This window comes from Sminthopsis crassicaudata, chromosome 4 (genome assembly GCF_048593235.1).
Source record: "Sminthopsis crassicaudata isolate SCR6 chromosome 4, ASM4859323v1, whole genome shotgun sequence".
Classification (NCBI taxonomy): domain Eukaryota; kingdom Metazoa; phylum Chordata; class Mammalia; order Dasyuromorphia; family Dasyuridae; genus Sminthopsis; species Sminthopsis crassicaudata.
Genome location: NC_133620.1, coordinates 402,619,429 through 402,639,310, shown reverse-complemented (window position 1 = coordinate 402,639,310; position 19,882 = coordinate 402,619,429). Strand labels below are relative to the sequence as shown.

The following is a 19,882-nucleotide window of genomic DNA, read 5'->3' as shown; positions in this document are numbered from 1 at the left end:
AGGAATTCTTTCTCTTTTAATGCAGCTAAAAATTACAACTTTTTGACTAATATATAACATTGCTAATCAATTTAACTTTCATTCCATGAAAACTTATGTGTTTTTTAAACAACTTGGAATCTAGGTTTGACTTTTGCCTATCTTGTACTTTTAGAATGGAGATTTTAATCAAAATGTCAACTTAATATATTTTTTTCATTTTTTGCAGCATCATGTTAAAGTATTCTACATACTTAAATAATAATCTACAACTACAATGAACATTGTTTACAGTGTGCTTAGTATAGGATTTATATGAAAATGTGGTCTGCCAGCTGGATATTCTGTATCAAAATAGTTCTAATACAAAGATAGAACTTGCATAACAAAATGCTGTTCATCACAATGCAATTTGAACTATTTTCTTATTCAGTATGGATGATTTGGAAGTAATTCTTTAATTTGTGTTTATATGTGAATTAAAGTATAAAATTAAGGTATATAATAGATGATCCAGAACCAAAATGAATGAGTAGAACTTTTGATGTGTTATTCAGTGGCTGGAACTCAGTCTTATAATATCTTTTACTGTGTCATTTGAGTTTTGAAAGATTTTAAATACAAATTATTCTATCACTGACATTTTATTATGTCTCCTAAATCATGTTTAAGAATTTCAGTTTGAGAAAAGAGTCAAAGAGGCAAAGTGAGCCAGTATTTGAAGTACAAATACATTTGAAAACCCCTCGAAAATCTTTGGATGAGAAGGATGTTTCACCTAAGAAAAAAGAACCTTTGGATGAAATTAAATTAGATGATCCATCCCACACACCCACCAAAAAGGAAGACGAATTGTTTTCCAAAATTCCAAGATCAAGACGTGTTTTACAAAACAAAGATGAAGGAAAATTTGTTGGTAAGAAAAATGGGCACCTTATTTTGCCTTCTGTCTCAGCTTAGCATGGAGGCAACTCAAAATTATCAAAATTTCTACCAGCTTTTCAGATACCATCAAACTGGAAATAATTCAGTCATAAGCCCTAGAGGAGATTATGTGTCTGTCCCTGTATTCCAGGCTACCTGAGATCAGAGGATCCTCACAATATAGTTGACCATCAAAGAATGATTTGGGGGTTAAGAAATTACTCCATTGTCATTTCTTAATATACCCACCTTCTCCATTTAATATTCTCTATTAAGTAAGGAAAAACAATTAAGAAAAATCAATTCAACAAAATCTCTAGATCTGACAATATGTATTATATTCTGCACGCATAGCCCTCTACTTTTCTACCAGTAAGGGGGAAGATAGGCAACATGACATAATAGATAAGGCTCTGGACTTGGTCATGAAAATATTTGGGTTCAAATCCTATCTCAGACACCTACAGCTACATGAACCTGGACAAATCTCTTAACTTTTCTCTACCTCATTTCTCCCATCTTTAAAATGAAGGTATTGGACTTGATATATTTTTATGATCCCAGGTTTTTAATCAGATGTTCTTTAGGAATGAGACTTAACAAATGGTAACTAGTAAAGTCCATTTACTATGATAAAGAGGGCTTGTAGCTACATTGATGGAAGGTATATTTACACTAGTAAAACTACATATCTTTTGAAATATTGAAAAAATATAAACAAGACTGTTCCAGATGAAAATCCTTAAATATTAAATAGTCTTACTAGAAATATCATTGGCTTAGTAGTGAGATAATTTAGATTCAAATGCTATTGCTATACCCACAACCTCTGTGACTCCCATGGATATTGTGTGTATTTGTGGATAATAGTGAACCAGGTTTTTAAGAGATCATTTTGTATTAACTGTCTTAACCATAATAGTATAGTAATAGCTGCCCTCTGGTATCTTACCAATTCAAGCAGAAGTTAGGGAATGCTATTTCTTCTACTTTTTCTCCTCTTTCCTTTACTTCTCCTCCTCCTCCGCCTCTCTAGATCTTATTTTGCTTATTTGTAAAATTAAAGCATCAGACTAGATGACATCTAAAATCCACTCTGGATCCAGATTGCTATCCTATGATTCTATGAAATAAGAGCTGAAAGATGTACAAAAAATAAAAATAAAAATGAAAAAGTTTCTCTTTTACATACTTTGAGCATATAAGAAGTTGCATACATTTAGTAAATTGACTTAAAATATATCCTAAAAACAATCATAAATAGATTTAGAACAAAATTTATTTGTCATTTATGAACTATCTTTTTTTTTGACTAATACTAATTTCTTCTCTATTCATGTTTAACAACCTTTCATTTTGCTGATCCAATTAGTTTTTACTCTTTCTTTTTACCTATAAAAATAGAAGAAACATCTCCAACAGACAAAGAAGATAGTCACCCAATCAAGCTCACAGAGTAAGTATTGTAAAATTATTTCCAAGAAAAAACTATTTTACATCATTTACTGTGTTCCTCTAAAATCTCTATTATTTTCTTTCATAGAATTCCAGAATTCCATGCAAATCTCTTTCTAACTCCCAACAGATTGGAATTTTCTAAGAAAATTCAGGAAGTGATAAATAATTTTGAAAAAACTCTAAGTATGTTTATATTTTAATTTTAGAACAATATGTATATTTGTTAGTGTTCACAGAATTCTTCTATTTGACTTTTTCATAATGCAAAAAGGTGAAAAACTAAGAAACAGTGTATAGCAGATGATCAAAATTATAAGGAGTGTATGGAATGTTGGAGAACATGATACAATTTCATGTTTTCTGGTTTATGAAAAGCTGGTGAGATCAATTAATTTGAGAATGAGGTGTATCACAGAGCTCATTCTTGTGACTTTTTACTCACTACTATTTCTGCCTTCTCTTAAGAGAGTCTGTTTTTGCATCCCATACACTTACATAGTAACTGGTACATAATAAGTGTTTTATATGTGCTTGTTGATTGACTGGCCTACAAACTGATGCCTATAACTAAAAGTTTACCTGATTTCCTTTGAATAACAATATATAAATAAAGATGGTCATAGAGATTGTGAAGGAAAATAAGAGAAGACAAATTCTTACATAATGCATTTTGTAGCATTCTCAAACTAATAATATATATCCAAAATCTTCATTGAGAATGTGACTAAACAGAGATCTGAGTTTAAATTCTGAACCAGGCATTGATTAGTTGTATGACCCTTAATGAATTATTTAATTTCTTTCCTAATCTCTAACATGGAAGTGACAATTCTTACAATTCTTTCTCACAAGGTGGTTTTGAGGAAAACACTTTGCAAAATTTGCAACTCATATTGGCTTTTTTGAGCCCAAACAACTGGTTTTACAAAACTGAGACCAAAAGAAAAAAAGCCACTTATCCAAGTTTGTGCTGGAAGTACTTGAACATCTGAAAATCAATTCAGAATTCTTTCACTCTACAACTTCCCTGTTTTTTTCTCTTTCCCTATACTGCTTTGTGAGAATATTTTAAAATGTTTTTATTGTTTTCTTTATTTCTGGTTTATATGTACATTAATTTTTAATACACATTTCTTTATGAATCATGTTAGGAGAGAAAAACCTTTTCAACTTTTTCAGTTTCCTCACTTATAATATGAGAGGTAGTTTAGATAGACTTTGATAACTGTGTCAGTTTTAGATCTGTGATCCTGTGAATGAAAAAAAAAAAGGGACAGGGCCAGACAAGATCAAGGAACAGTAATAGCCTATATGACTGAAATAGAATCTGTAAAAAAAGAATGAAGCAAAGTATGTCTTTAAAAGCAGGTTGGAGCCAATGATCATAAAGCTTCAATTTTTTACTTACAGGCAATAGAAAATCACTCAAAGTTTTTGAGCCAGGATAATTATGTGAAGATCAGGTCAGATAAAAAAGTGTGAAGGAACATTATTTTAGAAACTGTATGAATAAACTGACAAAAAAGATAATGGAGGTGACAAGATCATTTAAGCAGCTGATATGTCAATCATATGGAGGATAAAAAGAATGAGGCTGGAAAAAAAGAATAGTTAGTGGATTATTGTAGTATTGGTTGGGAGAGATCAGAGATTAAGCAAAAACATTATCTTTGAAAATAGGAAGTAAAGATTTGAGTTAGTATAGAAATCTCAGAAGAATTTTTTGAATATTTGTCAGAGATGAAGAAAAAGAGCCCCAAATGAACACATTTTAATCCTTTGATAGTCAAGTAAAAGAGGATAAAGATAGGGATAAACACATTAGAGGTTTTTTGGCAAAGATATTGTCATGGTTGCCATTTCCTTCTCTAGCTCATACTCTTACCCCTGCTCAAGAATCCTATACCAACTTATTCCAGAACTTTCCCCTAGAAATGTTTTCACTGTTTCATTCCCTTACCCAAGAACTTCTGTAACCCCATTTTCCCCCAAATATAAATCTATCTAGTGTTAAAGACCCTCCCTCCATCAAATACATACTATATTTTAGTTCACCACCTCGATTTCTTAGTAACTGTAGATGCTATAAATAAGATTTAGGAGTTATTATAAATGAGATTGCTAATGTGGACCTAACTACTAATTTTTAAATTATTTATTTTTAGCTCGTTTCATTCCTTTCAGTCAAGATCAGCGTCTGTTTATCTTTTTCTTTGATCCTATGACTATGGAAGTACCTAGTGAACAAGAATTGGAGAGACAGAAAAGGCTGATCAGATGGCCAAATTACTCTGTCCTATTTGAAATGGATCCTCTTTATCAAAACAATGTGAGTTTAGTAAAAACAAATAAACAAAAAACTCTTCAAAATAAGATGTGAATTACTAAATATCCAAAGCTAGTACCAAGCCCAGAGTCAGGAAGAACGAATTCAAATCTTGCTTCAGACACTGTGTAATGCTTGGCAAGTCAGTTTCCCTCATGTATAACATAGAAATAAAAACACTTACCTCTAAGAATTGTTGTGAGGATCAGCTGAAATAATATTTATAAAGCATAGATCTGGCCACATAGCAAGTGTTAAGCAAATGCTAGGTATCATCGTCATTATCGTTGTAATTTTTAAATCTACCATTCTGGGAAGAGTGATATAAAAAAGAAATTTTAGTCTGACCATTTCTCTATAGCAGTTTAGAACTGATATTTAGCCTGATAAAACTTAGTCCTGAATTTGGCCTAATGAAATTGACTTTCCAAAGTGAATAAATTTAAATTTAATAGAAAATATTAAAAAGTGCAGCATCCTTGGTGTTCATGATAATTCCTAATTTACCATTAATAATTTATTCACAGATTGTAAAACTTCTGACCATTATTGGTAATTCAATGGCACGAGTTGAACGTTATAGCCACCGATTTCTTCAATTTTGTACCATGGTAGAACAAGCAAAGAAAATGGCATATAAAATATCAAAAATACAAGAACATTTAACCTCAAATGACTTTAGAGATATCTTGGATGTATACACAGACTATTTTAGAGACGTTGTTTATATGCCTATTGAGAAACGCATTAATATTATCAAAGTTGTGAGTCTTGAATATCAATCAAGCTGCTTACCATATGTTGAAGACGTCATTAAAATGAGCCATACATTGTTGGAGACCATTATTCAAAAAAAGAATACAAGCCTCTTTGAAGTAAGTAGTTTGCTAATGTTCTTTACTAACATTGTTATAGAATATGCAGTGTGATTAGCATGTCTAGAAAATGTTCCCCTGTAGTGACAAATGCTTTTTATATTTAGACTTTTGTTAATTCCATTACTCCCCATAGAAAACTGTTATACCTAACTACATAGTCACACTTTGGGCGATATAAACCTTAGCCTGGGATCCTCATGACAATAAAGGATCCAGGTGTACTTAAAAGATTTTCTCAATCTTTTGGCTCATAGATACTTCCTCAAAAATTTAGAATAGTTTAGGCAGGTATCTCAAAGATGATGAGACCAATTTTCAACTTGTAAACATACAGTTTTCTTTATGATAGAAGAACCCCATAAGTAAGTTGAATACATAGAAAACTTCAAACAAGGAAGAAAAAAATGAAAATGAGGGCAACACTTGAAACTCATTCCCATCTGAAATGGTAAACAGAAGATTTAATGCACACAAAGTTGGGTGAAATAAATTTTACTAACCATAGAGAGAGGAGAGGAAATAGGAAGAAGAGACAGGAAATAATATTAAAATATGTTCGGGACAAGATTAGCACTGTGCAAAAACAAAAAAAAAATCTCCAACTTTGGAGAATCAATCCCAAAGACCAGTTGGGAAGGAAGGAAGGGAGCAAAGGTGGGTGATTGATTATTGGACAAATGAAAGAGAAGATGGAAATGGGAGTAGTAAAACATTAAGCATAGAGCATTGGTATTAAGGTCAGTTTTTTCTCTCACCATCTTCTTTATAAAAAAGGAACAGGAAACTAAGAAAGGAAAAACTGTGAGTTTAGGATGAAAGAAAATATACAAATTGGCATTCACAGTTGTAAATAGGATGAACTAATCCTTAAAATGGAGCATAGTAGCAGAATGAATTCTTGTTTATAAGAAATACATCTGAAACATGATTCATACAGAATTACAATGAGAAACTATTGTATTTCTGCTGAAGGCAAAAAAGCATGAGTAGTAATCATGATCTCATCTAAGACAATAGCAAGAAAAAAAGACTTTATTCAAAAAGAAAAACAGGAAAGATTCATTTTGCTGAGCTCTATTATAGATAAGTAATTAATATTAATACTTAAAATGCATGCAGTAAAAATAAGATATATATTTTAAAGGAAAATTAATGGGCTAGTGGTACAAATTGGCAGTAGAACTATAATGATGAAGATCCTCAACATATCTATTTTCATACTTAAATAAATCTAACCAAAAAGTAAATACCTGAATAGATTTTTGAAAACTTAGAAAAGTTAGATGGTGATTATTGAATGAAAATAGAAAAGTATGTGTGCATATATATTTCTTAGCTGCATCTTTTCAGAAAAGAACAATTTGTTAGAGCATAAAATCCTTACAGATGAATATAGAAACCTAGATATATTAAATATATCTTTTACTGACCACAATATCATATATATATATATATATATATTATTGTTGTTATTAAAGGCTATTGAAGAATAGATAAAAATTAATTGGAGATTCAATAACTTAATCTTTAATTGGGGGATCAAAAAACATGCCATAGAAGTAAAACATAATTTTGTTTAATGTGGTGATAACACTGAAACAGCTCATCAAAATTTTTGGGATGTAGCTAAAGCATTTCTTAGGGAAAATTTTCTTTTTCTAAAGATTTTTTTTTTTGTCAACAAAAGCAATAAAAACAAATTAATGAATTGAGCATGTAATTAAAAAGAAGAATTCTAAAACTCCAACATCAAAATAGAAATTCTAAAAGTCAAAAAATAAGTTTAATAAAATTGCAAACAAAATAAAAAAATCATCTACTTAATATATAAAAGAACAAAATTGAAAAATCATTCCCTGATTTGATTTTTTAAAAAAGGAATAGGAAAACCATATCCTAGTATCAAAAATGAAGAAAAAGAAAATTATATGACAATAAAACTAACAAATTAAATGAAATGGATGAATATTTGCAAAAATATAAAATTTCTACTTTAAGAGGAAGGAAAAAGTGATTTAAATGATCCAATCTCTGAAAAATAAATTGAACAAACTATAAACACACACATATACAACACATATACACATGCATGAATGCACAAAAGTTGGACCAGACAAATTTACAAAAAAATTCTTCTAAATATTCTAAGAATAATTCATAAATTAATATTTTATAAACTATTTGAAAATAGGAGCAAATGAATATAGTAACTTTATTTGGAAAACCCAGAGAATCCAACTTATCAGACAAAATCTTCAGGAAAAACCTAGCAAGCCATCTGCCAAAAACTAAGTATACACCAAAACTTCACTGTGTACCATAAAAAGCTCTATATTAGTATGACTCAGAAGTAAAAAGTGACAAGATGAATAAATTAGAGGATCATGGAATAAATTACCTTTCTGATCAATTAATAGGCAAAGAGCTCATAACCAGAGGCAAGGTAGGATCACAGATAATTAAAGCGGATAGTTTTGATGATGTGATATTTTAAAAAGTTAACACAAATTCAATGTAACTTAGACTAGAATGTAAATAGTTAACTGGAGAATAAAGTATGTTTCTCTTATGACAATCTTATTTCCAAAATACTTAAGGAACTGGTTACAGATTTTTAAGAGCAAGAGTCACATGTATACATATATTGTATTTAATTTATACTTTGACATATTTAACATGTATTGGTCAACCTGTTATCTGGGGGATGGGGGAAGGAGGGGGGAAAATTAGAACAACAACAAAAGGTTTGGCAATTGTCAATATTGTAAAATTACCCATGCATATATCTGGTAAATAAAAACTATTAAAATTTTTTTAAAAATAAATAAAAGAACGAGTCAATCCCAAACTGACAATTGGTTAAAGAATATAAGTAGGAAGTTTTCTAAGGAAAAAAAAATCCAAATTATCAATAGTTATGTGAAAAATGCTACCAACGACTAATAATTAGAGAAAAATTAATTCTGAGGGTTCACCTCACAGGAATCAGATTGACAAAGGTGACCCAATAAGCCATTAATACCATTAGTTTAGTTATGAACTGGTGTACCCATTCTGGAAAACAATTTGAAACTAAACTCAAAACATTTTTAGGACTCTTTCTCAAAGCAGTTAAAGAAAAGAAGGTCTTAAATGTGAAAAACTATTTATGGCATTTTTTTTTGTATTGACAAAGAATTCTAAGTTAAGGGAGTACCCATCAATTGGGGAAAGACTGAACAAATTATGTCAAATAAATATAATGGAATAATTTATGACCTAAGAGATGGTTTAAAGAAGTGTAGGAAGACTTATACAAACTTACACAGAGTGACATAAACTAAATCAGGAAAGCAATTTATACATTAACAACAAAATCATAAACAATCTTGAAAGATTTATAAGACCTTTGATCAATGCAGTGACCAACCTTAATTCCATAGAGTCACTGATGAAGGATAATACCTATATCCTGATAGCCACAAAGTATAGAAAAACATGGTTTTGGACAGGGCTAAGGAGGACAATTTTTTTACTTGACTTTGTATTTGTGTGTGTTACAATTTGTCTTTCTTTTCCAATAGAAAGTAAGAGGGGGAAAAATAAAAAATAAAAAAAATTGTGACTGGATCAGTTCATAACTCCACCAATAATGCATTTGTGTCCCTGTTTTTCCACATCATCTCCAACATGTATCATTATCTTTTTCTGTCATTTTTAGACAATCTGATATGTGTGAGGTGGTATTTCAGAGTTGTTTTAATTACATTTCTCTAATAGTAATTTGGAGCATTTTATCATGTGACTATAGACGGCTTTAATTTCTTCATCTGAAAATTGTCTGTTCATATTCCTTGACTATTTATTAATGGAAGAATGACCTGTTTTCTTATAAATTTGAATCAGTTTTCTCTATATTTTAGAAATGAGGCCTTTATCAGAAATACTGGATGTAAAAAATTGTTTTCCAGCTTTCTTCTTCCTTTCTAATCTTAACTGCTTTATTTCTGTTTGTGCAAAACCTTTTTAATTTAATATAATCAGAATTATCTATTTTGCATAGTGTTCTCTACTTCTTAGGTAGATATAAATTCCTCCTTTCTCCAAAGAGCTGAAAGGTAAACTATTCATTGCTCTACTGATTTGCTTAAAGTACCACTCTTTATGTCCAAATCACGAACCCATTTTTACCATATCTTGGTATAAAGCATGAGATGTTAGTCTGTGTCTAGTTTCTGTCATACTATTTTCCTGTTTTTCCAGCATTTTTTGGTTAAATAGTGAGTTCTTATCCAAAACATTAGATTCTATGGGTTTATGAAACAATAGATTACTATAGTCATTGACTATTGTATCTTGTGGACCTAACCTATTTCACTGATCCACCACTCAATTTTTAGTCAGTATCAAATAGTTTTTGAGGCCTGCTGTTTAATAATATAGTTTTTAGTTAATTCTCTAGGATTCTTTAAGAATACCATCATATAATCTACTGAGAGTGATAGTTTTGTTTCCTCGTTGCTTACTCTAATTCCTTCCATTTCTTTTCTTTTTCTCTCCTTTCTTTCCCTCAATTGTAATTGATCTTTTTTGCTCCTTTTTCCTGGGTAGTTAATTGTTGGCATTTTGACTTTGCTGTCTTATTCTGAGTCTGTGTTCTGATTTTCTCTCTCCATGGCCAGGGCTTTTTTTTTTTTTTACTTTTTTGTTCATATTTTAAAGTTGAACTCTGCTTCCAGGGCACAGAAAAGTTTTCCCAAACTTCTTTTGCAGATGGACAGGGGGATCTCCACACTAGCTCTTGAAATGCTTTTGGGCATCCCATTATGATGGGTTGGCCTGGTCTGTTGTGCTCACAGACTCACAATTTACCTTCTAAGCCACTAGGTAGCTAATCCAGGACAGCAGGGCTTCTGCCATAGATCTATGCTGTGGCTAAAAGCCTCCTACTAGATCTCCTGCACCACACCTGTTCTGGGCCATGCTCTTCTTTTAACCAAGTGAGAGACACCTTTCCTGAAGTCCTTACAAGATAAAATAAGCTAGAAAATTGTTTTACTCAGTCTTTTTCTGGGATCTGTCACTCGTTCCATTTAGAAATTGGGGAGAACTCAAGCAACTCCTTGGCTTTTCTCTAGCATCTTGGCTTTACTCCTTTGTGTCTTAAAATACCAATTGTGGCTACAATTGTTATAGAGTGAAGATCATTGTGTGCAAACTCCCCTATCCTTTCCTATGTGTGTATGTATGTATGTGTGTTTATATACACACAAAATATGTGTGTGTATATATATACTTATATGTGTGTATATATACATACATTTATGCATACATACACATACCAATCTCTCATATCATAGTTATAATAGCAAGTTTATAAACTCAAGCATATATATGTATAATACACATATATACTCTTCTTCTCTCATATCCAGTTATAAGAAATAGTAAGTTTATATATTCGAATATTTATAGCTATACTATATACATATACACATGTATCTATATACAGATATGTATATAGCTACATGTTTGTACACACACACACACACAGTTGGTTTAATACATTTAGCTTTCTAGATTTCCTTAGATGCTTGCATTTATATTTCAGAGTTCCTGTCATCTTTTCATCAAAAATGCTTGAAATTCTTCTTGGAATAATGTATTATAAAATTGTTTTCAGTAGAAGCTGCAAGGCCTTGTGTGAACCTACTAAGTAGGGTTTGATCCTTGTATTATCCTTGGTACTTGAACTACTACTTTCTGAACTTGAGTATTTTCTTGTGTGTATGTGTGTGTGTGTGTGTGTGTGTGAGAGAGAGAGAGAGAGAGAGAGAGAGAGAGAGAGAGAGAGAGAGAGAGAGAGAGAGAGAGAGAGAGAGAGAGAGAGAGAGAGAGAGAGAGAGAGAGAGAGAGAGAGAGTCTAAAAGATATAAGCAGCTTTAATTGACAGTTTCTTAAAATTGTCCAATAACATCCAAGTTAAGGAGGGAGTTGTGTATAATCATGATTTTTCAAAAATCAAATGATTCTTAAATTATATCTCCTTGACCTGTTTTTCAGATTACTTGTTTTTGATAGCAGGTAGCTTAAATTTTTTTTTTTCTATTTTTTTAGTCTTTTGATTATGTCCTAATCTTTCTTGTTCATTCATGGAATGATTGATTTATCTTTATTCTATTCTTCTTTATAATGAGTCCATTTCTTGAGTAAGGTTTACCACTTTTTATTCTCAACTATTTTTGTGCTTCTTTCTTCCCAAGTTATTTCATTTTTGCATCTCTTGCTTTATTTTTGGTAGATATTCATAAAGCCCTTGTCTAAAACATTTTTTTTTCCTTTGAGTGTCTAATTTCAATTGTTACAAAGTTATTTGCTCTTTCTTTAGGGGCTTTCTAAATTCACAATAGTTTTTTATTCTGCTCTGTATTTTCTCTCCATTTTTACTTCTTGAAGTGAGGCTTTATGCCAGAGCTGCTCTCTGCTCTCAGGCAGCCAAGTAGTGCAATGAATAAAGCACCAGACCTGGACTCAGTAATACCTGAATTTAAATCTAACCCTAGACACTTACTATCTTTGTGATCCTGGACAAGTTACTTACAATTGTTTGCCTCAGTTTCCCCATCTGTAAAAATAAGCTGAAGATGGAAGTGACAAACTACTCTACCATCTTTGCCAAGAAAACCCCAAATGGGGTCATAAAAAGTCAGACATGACTGAACAATTTAAGTAATCTATCTTTGTTCTGCTTTTAGTTATAGTGATTGGCCCTGCTTGGTTTCACCCTGGATGCTCTGGATTTTTATTTTGACTTCTGCCTTCTAGGATGAATCCCTTTGGTCCTGCCCTTGCTCTATGAGTGTCTCTAAGCTGGATCGTTGGAGTCCTCTGGGGCTTCTCAAGACAGAGTTCATAGGTATTCTACAATTCAGAGATGTGTCACTATAGATACTGTCACTCTTAAGAATTTCTATTTTAGGGAGCAGCTAGGTGGTGCAGTGGATAGAGCACCAGCCTTGAATTCAGGAGGACCTGAGTTCAAATCTGCTCTCAGACACTTAACACTCCCTGGCTATGTGACCCTGGGCAAGTCACTCAACCCCAGCCTCAGGGGAAAAAAAAAAGAATTTCTATTTTAGTCTGGGGCGTTATGTGTTCCATGGGTCCTTTATACAAAATGTGCTTTTGGGCACAACCTTGTAAGCTATATGTGTCTCTGACCCATATTTGATTAATTTGAAAGGTTTCTAACTTACATATATTTTGCTAGTGGCCTCCTTTCTTACTGAATTAGTTTTTGCATATTTCTAGGTTAGAAGAAATCACTGAATAGTTTCTTGTTGGATTTATTGGTCCTTGGTTCAGCATGATGTGAATTTAAGATTTTTAATTGGAGTATCTATGCTGGCTTTAAGTGGTTTGGCTCCTTTTAGTTAGCCATTTAAATTGGGAGCTCCTTTTACCTCTCTTTGTGTCTCCAACCCTTATCACAGTACCTGGTTTGTAGTAGGTGGTTGGTAAGTTGTTCTTTATTCTCAAAGAGGACCAAAATGACATCACTATGTTAGAGTTCAATTACAGTGTGTCTGACTGTGGCTGTTCAGACCTACATGAGTTCAGAATGCTCTGCCACAGAATGCTCTGCCACAAATACTCCCTATGAACATTTAAGGTGGATTCTATTTCTTCTGAGCTAATTCAATTATATTTTGCTCTTAGAACATGGAACCTTCTGTGTGAGAGCACATTATACTCAGCAATACTCTGCCAGTATCTCCCATGCTGTAGAATTTTAAGTTCTTAAAGAGAGACCTCGAATTGCTTTTTCTGACCACCTCGTGAGTACTTGCCCTATATGAGTTCTTCATAAAATAATCTTTTTGTCAAGTGTACATTTGGCATTTGAACAATGTAGCCAACCCAATGGATCTGTGTTCTCTGCAGCAGAATTGGAATTAATGGCAGTTTAGTTCAAGAAAACACCTCAGTAAAATAACTCAAATTTATAAGAATACAAGCCATTCTCTGATTAATAAATGGTCAAAGGATATGAGCAGACAATTTTCAGAAGAAAAAAATTAAAACCATTTCTAATTATACGAAAAGGTGCTCTAAAACACTATTGATCAGAGAAATGAAAATTAAGACAACTGGCAGCTCTTTTTGTAGAAACTGGAAGATGAATGGATGCCCATCAATTGGAGAATAGTTGGGTAAATTGTGGTATATGAATGTTATGGAACGTTATTGTTCTGTAAGAAATGACCAGCAGGATGAATACAGAGAGGCTTGGAGAGACTTACATGAACTGATGCTGAGTGAAATGAATAGAATCAGAAGATCGCTGTACACTTCAACAACAATACTGTATGAGGATGTATTCTGATGGAAGTGGATATCTTTGACAAAGAGAAGATCTAATTCAGTTCCAATTGATCAATGATGGACAGAATCAGCTACACCTAGAGAAGGAACACTGATAAATGAGTGTAAACTATTTGTATTTTTGTCTTTCTTCCCAGGTTATTTTTACCTTCTGAATCCAATTCTTCCTGTGCAACAAGAAATTCGGTTCTGCACACATATATTGTATCTAGGATATACTATAACACATTTAACATGTATGGGATTGCCTGCCATCTAGGGGAAGGGGTGGAGGGAGGGAAGGGAAAAATCAGAACAGAAGTGAGTACAAGGGATAATGTTGTAAAAAATTACCCATGCATATGTTTATCAAAAAATTATAATTATAAAATTAATTTAAAAATTAAAAAAAAGAAAATTAAGATAACTTCTGAGATACCACTACACACCTGTCAGATTGGCTAAGACAACAGGAAAAGATAATGACAAATGTTGGAGGGGATGTGGGAAAACTGGAACACTGATACATTATTGGTGGAACTGTGAATGGATCCAGCCATTTTGGAGAGCAATTTGGAACTATGCGCAAAAAGTTACCAAATTGTGCATACCCTTTGATCTAGCAGTATTTCTACTGGGCTTATATCCCAGAGAGATCTTAAAGAAGGGAAAGGGACCCACACGTGCAAAACTGTTTGTGGAAGCCCTTTTTATAGTGGCAAGAAATTGAAAGCTGAATGAATGCCCGTCAGTTGTAGAATGGCTGGGTAAATTATGGTATATGAATGTTATGGAATATTATTGTTCTGTAAGAAATGACCAACAGGATGATTTCAGAGAGGGTTGGGGAGACTTACATCAACTGATGATAAGTGAAATGAGCAGGACCAGGAAATCATCGTACACAGCAACAAGAAGACTATATAACGATTAATTATGATGGGCATGGCTCTCTTCAACAATGAGAAGATTCAAACCAGTTCCAATTGTTCAGTGATGAGGAGAGTCATCTACACCCTGAGAGAGAACTGTGAGAACTGAGTGTTGACTGCAATGTGGTATTTTCATTCTTTCTGTTATTATTTGCTTGCATTTTATTTTCCTTCTTGATTTCCTTCTTGATGGAAACTGAATGAATACCCATGAATTGGAGAATGACAGAATAACTTATGGTATATGGATGTAATTGAATATTATCATTCTATAAAATAATCAGCAGTATGATTTCAGAAAGCTCTGGAGAGATTTGCATGAACTGATGCTAAGTGAAATGAGTAGAACCAAGAGAACACTGTACACAGCAACAACAAGACTATGTGATGGTGATTGATTTGGCTTTTTTTTTTTTTAACAATGAGATAATTCAGGCAATTCCAAAAGACTTGTGATGAAGAGAGCCTTCTGCACCAGAAGAGTACTGTGGCGACTGAATGTGAATCACAACATAGTATTTTGACCTTTGCTGTTTGGTTACTTGTTTTTTTCTTATTTTTTCCTATTTGGTCTTATTTTCTGGTGCAGCATGATAAATGTGGAAATATGTTTAGAAGAATTGCAATGTTTAACCTGTACTGGATTATTTGCTGTTCAGGGGAGGAAGGAGATAGGGAGAAAAATTTTGAATACAAAGTTTTGTAAGGGTAAATGTTGCAACTATTTTGGCATTTATTTTGAAAAATAAAAAACTATTATTTAAAAAAAAACTTAAGAAAGTAATGGAGAAAATATTAATACATACACGCACATAAATAAAAGAAAGGACCTCAGTGTCTTGTATCTTATCCTGCCAGGTGATTTTCGGAATCTTCTTAAGACAATTAATTTAAAAAGAGGTGCTTAATTAATATTTATTGATTGACTAATTTAAAATTCTGCTCCTTCTTTACTCTGGAATTGGTAAAGTCTTACCAATCTCTTTAAACTAACAATTTCCCTTAAAAGATGATTAGAGTTATGGTGTGTTATTGCAATAATAAATAGTTTCTGTAAATCAGAGAACTTGTAAAACTCTACAGATGGCTCTGTGAATAGTACAGGTAGGCAACTATTCATGCAACTTAATTTGCTGTCCTTTGATTAGATCCCAGTATGTTGCTATAGCAAAGCAGAACTTAAAAGCAAAACGTGTTAGACTGACTTTCTGGACAATATAGATAAGCCTACCTTGCTCTTCCCTCTATATTGTCTATTTAACTTAAGTCGCTCAAAGTAGCTAGCTGCCTTTTTTCCTTCTGTTTTTCCCTATCAAATCAAGATGATATTAGAATACACACATTCTCATAGGTTCTCCTTTGTCATCTTGTAGATAGCATTCGAGAGCATGATGAATTTGGCTGATTTCTAGTTATTGAAAATTTTGCTGGTTCAGTGACCCCATGTTGTCAGTCTTGCTTATCAATTAGTGTTGAGAGAGGCTCTTGGGGGGGAGTATTAGACTGCATATTTGTATCACTTGCCATCCAATCGTAGCAGTTCATTCCCTAACTGTTTAGCCAGCAACATAGAAGCCCTTTCCCTTTATCATTTTCTTAGGATGTGACAATTAGGGAAGAAGTGAGACTCAATGGCTCATTCCCTTAGATGTGTATCTATCTGAATTGTCTTTATCTCAATACTCAATAAAGTAGCTTTATTAGTAAAGCTACTTCCATTTTGAACCCCATTTTTTAACCAGTGATCAGCTAGTGAACATGTCGTTACCTTGACATATTTTATAATGAATGTTTTTTTTTTTTAATTTTCCTTTTCTGTGTTTTGCCTCATTAATCAAGACACAAAGACTTTTCCTTTTAACAAAGAGAGCCAATCAGAATTTTGAGGGCTTTCACCCAAGGCTTTTACTGTGGGAGGGTTGCTTCACCATCCCAAGCTGGAAATTAGACATTAATTGATAATAGACTATAGCAGACCTTTCCCCTGTGATTAGTTAGAAGGGATGGAGAATTTGCCTTCCCAAAATTTAAAATAGATAAAAGAGAAATGGATCTCAAAATTTATATTTTGAGATCCATTTCTCTTTTATCTATTTTAAATTTCACTAAAATTCTGTCCTTGGACTTATATATAGAATATACATTCATAATTTCATTACCACATAATGTAAGTTATGTTTGGAGTTTCCATGTTTCATAAAATCTTCATGGTTTTTAAAAGAAAGGTAAATGGGATAAACTGAGTGAAGACCTCTCATAAGAATGTGGCCTTTACTTATGTCTTAATGGTGACTTGAGACTTTGCAATAATAAGTTGAACTATAGCTAAAAGCTACAGGTGTTCCATTATCTTAGATAAACATTTCCCTCCTGTCCTCCCACCTTTTAATTAACATTTAAGTACTTAATGGGTAAAGAATCTGTTATTTAATAATATTCTTTTGTTTCTGTGATAGATTTTTGTGTTTAGTATGGAAGCCTGGACTCCCCTAGACAATGGGAGAAGTTGGGGAGAAGGGTATATAGACTTTTGGTTTTGTTCTATATAATCATGTATTTTGCAGTTTGCACTTTGCACTCCTCTACTGCAACTTTGTCTGCTGGGAGTTGCCTTTCTCGTGAGATTGTAATAAATCACTTTTTGCTTTTTATCTTGAGTCCCTGATTTTAATGTGTATAAGGGTTGCTGTCCCTTATAAAGACAAAAAATTCAAGATAATCATTTTAAATTTTTAGCAGTTGACTAACTGAAAGCAGTTGGCCCTGTAATTTAATGTCCTTACCCACTAAGTGATCCTTGGGACAATTGAGATTCATTATGATTCCATTGTAAGTATAGATTCAGATGAAATATTATTATAATGTGAGCAGATTTATTTTGCTTTTATTTTAAGTGATGTGCTCTTCTATTTGTATAATTGTGATAAATCAAAACTTAAAGTAAAATATATTCATTATTTGGCATTAATGCAGAGAAATAAAATGTCCTTCCTTCCTTCCTTCATTCTTCCCTCCCTTCTTTCTCTCTTTTTCTTTTTCTTTTTCTCTCTCTCAGCGGCAGCAGCCCCAGTAGTGTTAGTAATTTTAATTAGATATAATTGTTCCATGTTTGATAATATATACTGAATTTTAGATATGATCAATATAAAATGCTGAAAGCAATAAAATGAAGTGATTTCTATGTAAAAGGATTCAGAGCTTCATTCAAATAAATTTATGCTATTTGCCATTCAGTTAAATGCATGTACAAGTTTTATTATATTTCAAAAATCCAAAATGTCATTTGTTGTTACTGTCTTGTGAAAATTGTGAAATTATACATGGAATAGCATAAATTTACAACTTGAGCCAACTTAGTTTCAACAAACTCCAGTCTTAAATTTTTATTCTTGTCTTAATGGGCAAAATAAAATAATATACTTCAAGAGATGGTTATCTGTTAGTTTAGAGGTTTACAGTAATTGGCCAGTATTGAGTTTTATTTTTTATGATTATTTTTATACAAGGATGAGTTTAAAACTCCTGGGGAAGAAAAAAAAGAAGGAAAGTATGTTCATTTTTTATAAAGGCTTGGTAAACTTTTTATTATTACAACATGATAGTGAAAATTATGATTGTACTTACCCCCAAGGTGTAATTAGTGAAACTTGCTATTTAAGTTAAAATCTCTTGAAATTATAGAGGGTGGAGGGCAGGGCCAAGATAGAGTAAACACATCTCTGTGTTCCTTCAAACTCTCCTCAAATTAATAGCAGATTAAGCCTCTGAACTGGTTTTGGAGTGACAGAACCCACAAATATTTCCAGAAGAAGATACTTTGCAATAACTTCAGAAAAGGTCTGTTTCAATTGGGCAGGGAGAGAGGCTGCTGAGTCCAGACTGTAGCACAGGGAGCTTGGGGCAAGGAGCTGAGGTGGGGAGCTAAAGCGTGGTGGCATCTGCGCACCAAGGAATCTACTGCAAGGCTTTTAGGTTACTTTGTCCAAGGTAAAAATCAGTGGTTCAGCACATTATATGTAAGACAACCAATACAAATACAAGTACAATTGTGAGCCACTGAATCCCAGAAGAATGAAGCCCCCAAAGGTGATATGAGTTGGTCATCATTTTAACAAGAATTCAAAAATTATCTTAAAAGAGAGAAGAAAAATGGGAAAAGGAAATGAGATCTTTGCAAAAGGGTATGGAAAAAGAAAAACAGAAATTATGTGAAGAAAACTCCTTAAAAAATAGATTTGATGAACTGAAAAAAGCATATAACTCATAAAATAGACATGGAAAAGAAACCAATTTATTGAAAAACAGAATTTGTGAAATGGAAAAAAATTCAATGAACAAAACAACTCAATTGTCCAAATGCAAAAGGAAATTTAAAAAAAAAAACTAAATGAAGAAAATAATTCACTAAAATTTAGAATTGAACAAATGGAAATGAATGACTCAATGAGACTTCAAAAATAAGTCAAACAAAGCCAAACAAATGAAAAAATAGAAGAAAATGTAGAATACCTCTTTGGAAAAACAACTGACCTGGAAAATAGATCTAGGAGAGACAATCTAAGAATTGTTGGACTTCCCTGAAAAATATAATGGAATTGTAATTGATATTGTTCCAAATTTTTAATTCAAGTATAATTATCTTATTAATCATTAAATCAGTAACCTATCATTCAAGGGAAATGCTACAAACTGCACAAAGGGAGAATAACTCTGAATTACTAGTCTATGTGTAGCTAAATTAAGGGGGTGACCTTGTAGAAAAATCTTGACTTGTTTTTTCCAATGTATTATTTCCTTTATGAACAGGAATGTTTTCTGTCTAAATAATTCTGAGCCTGGCTATGGATACTTTTTGAATGAGATGAAACTTTATTATATATTAGCTGTTCTAAAATCTTGGCAAATATATACATATACATATATACAGATATATACATACGGACATCCATATGCAGATTAGGTAGATATATGTATATATATACATACGTACATATACATATTATCAACATAAACTGTGGGGGGGAGGGTATGTATACATCCTA

At 32.3% G+C, this 19,882-nt stretch overlaps 1 protein-coding gene and 1 long non-coding RNA gene across 2 annotated transcripts in view; both read left to right on the top strand.

Moving 5' to 3' along the window:
* Window positions 1-19,882, top strand: part of DNAH14 (dynein axonemal heavy chain 14) — a 347,573-nt gene that overhangs the window by 91,151 nt on the left and 236,540 nt on the right. The window contains 2 exon segments of the mRNA XM_074264888.1: window positions 4,527-4,690; window positions 5,215-5,562. Coding sequence (XP_074120989.1) covers window positions 4,527-4,690; window positions 5,215-5,562 — 512 coding nt within the window.
* LOC141539616 (uncharacterized) lies at window positions 666-2,486 on the top strand. The gene is made up of 3 exons (XR_012481339.1): window positions 666-895; window positions 2,308-2,359; window positions 2,447-2,486. It is a non-coding gene; the product is annotated as an uncharacterized LOC141539616 (long non-coding RNA).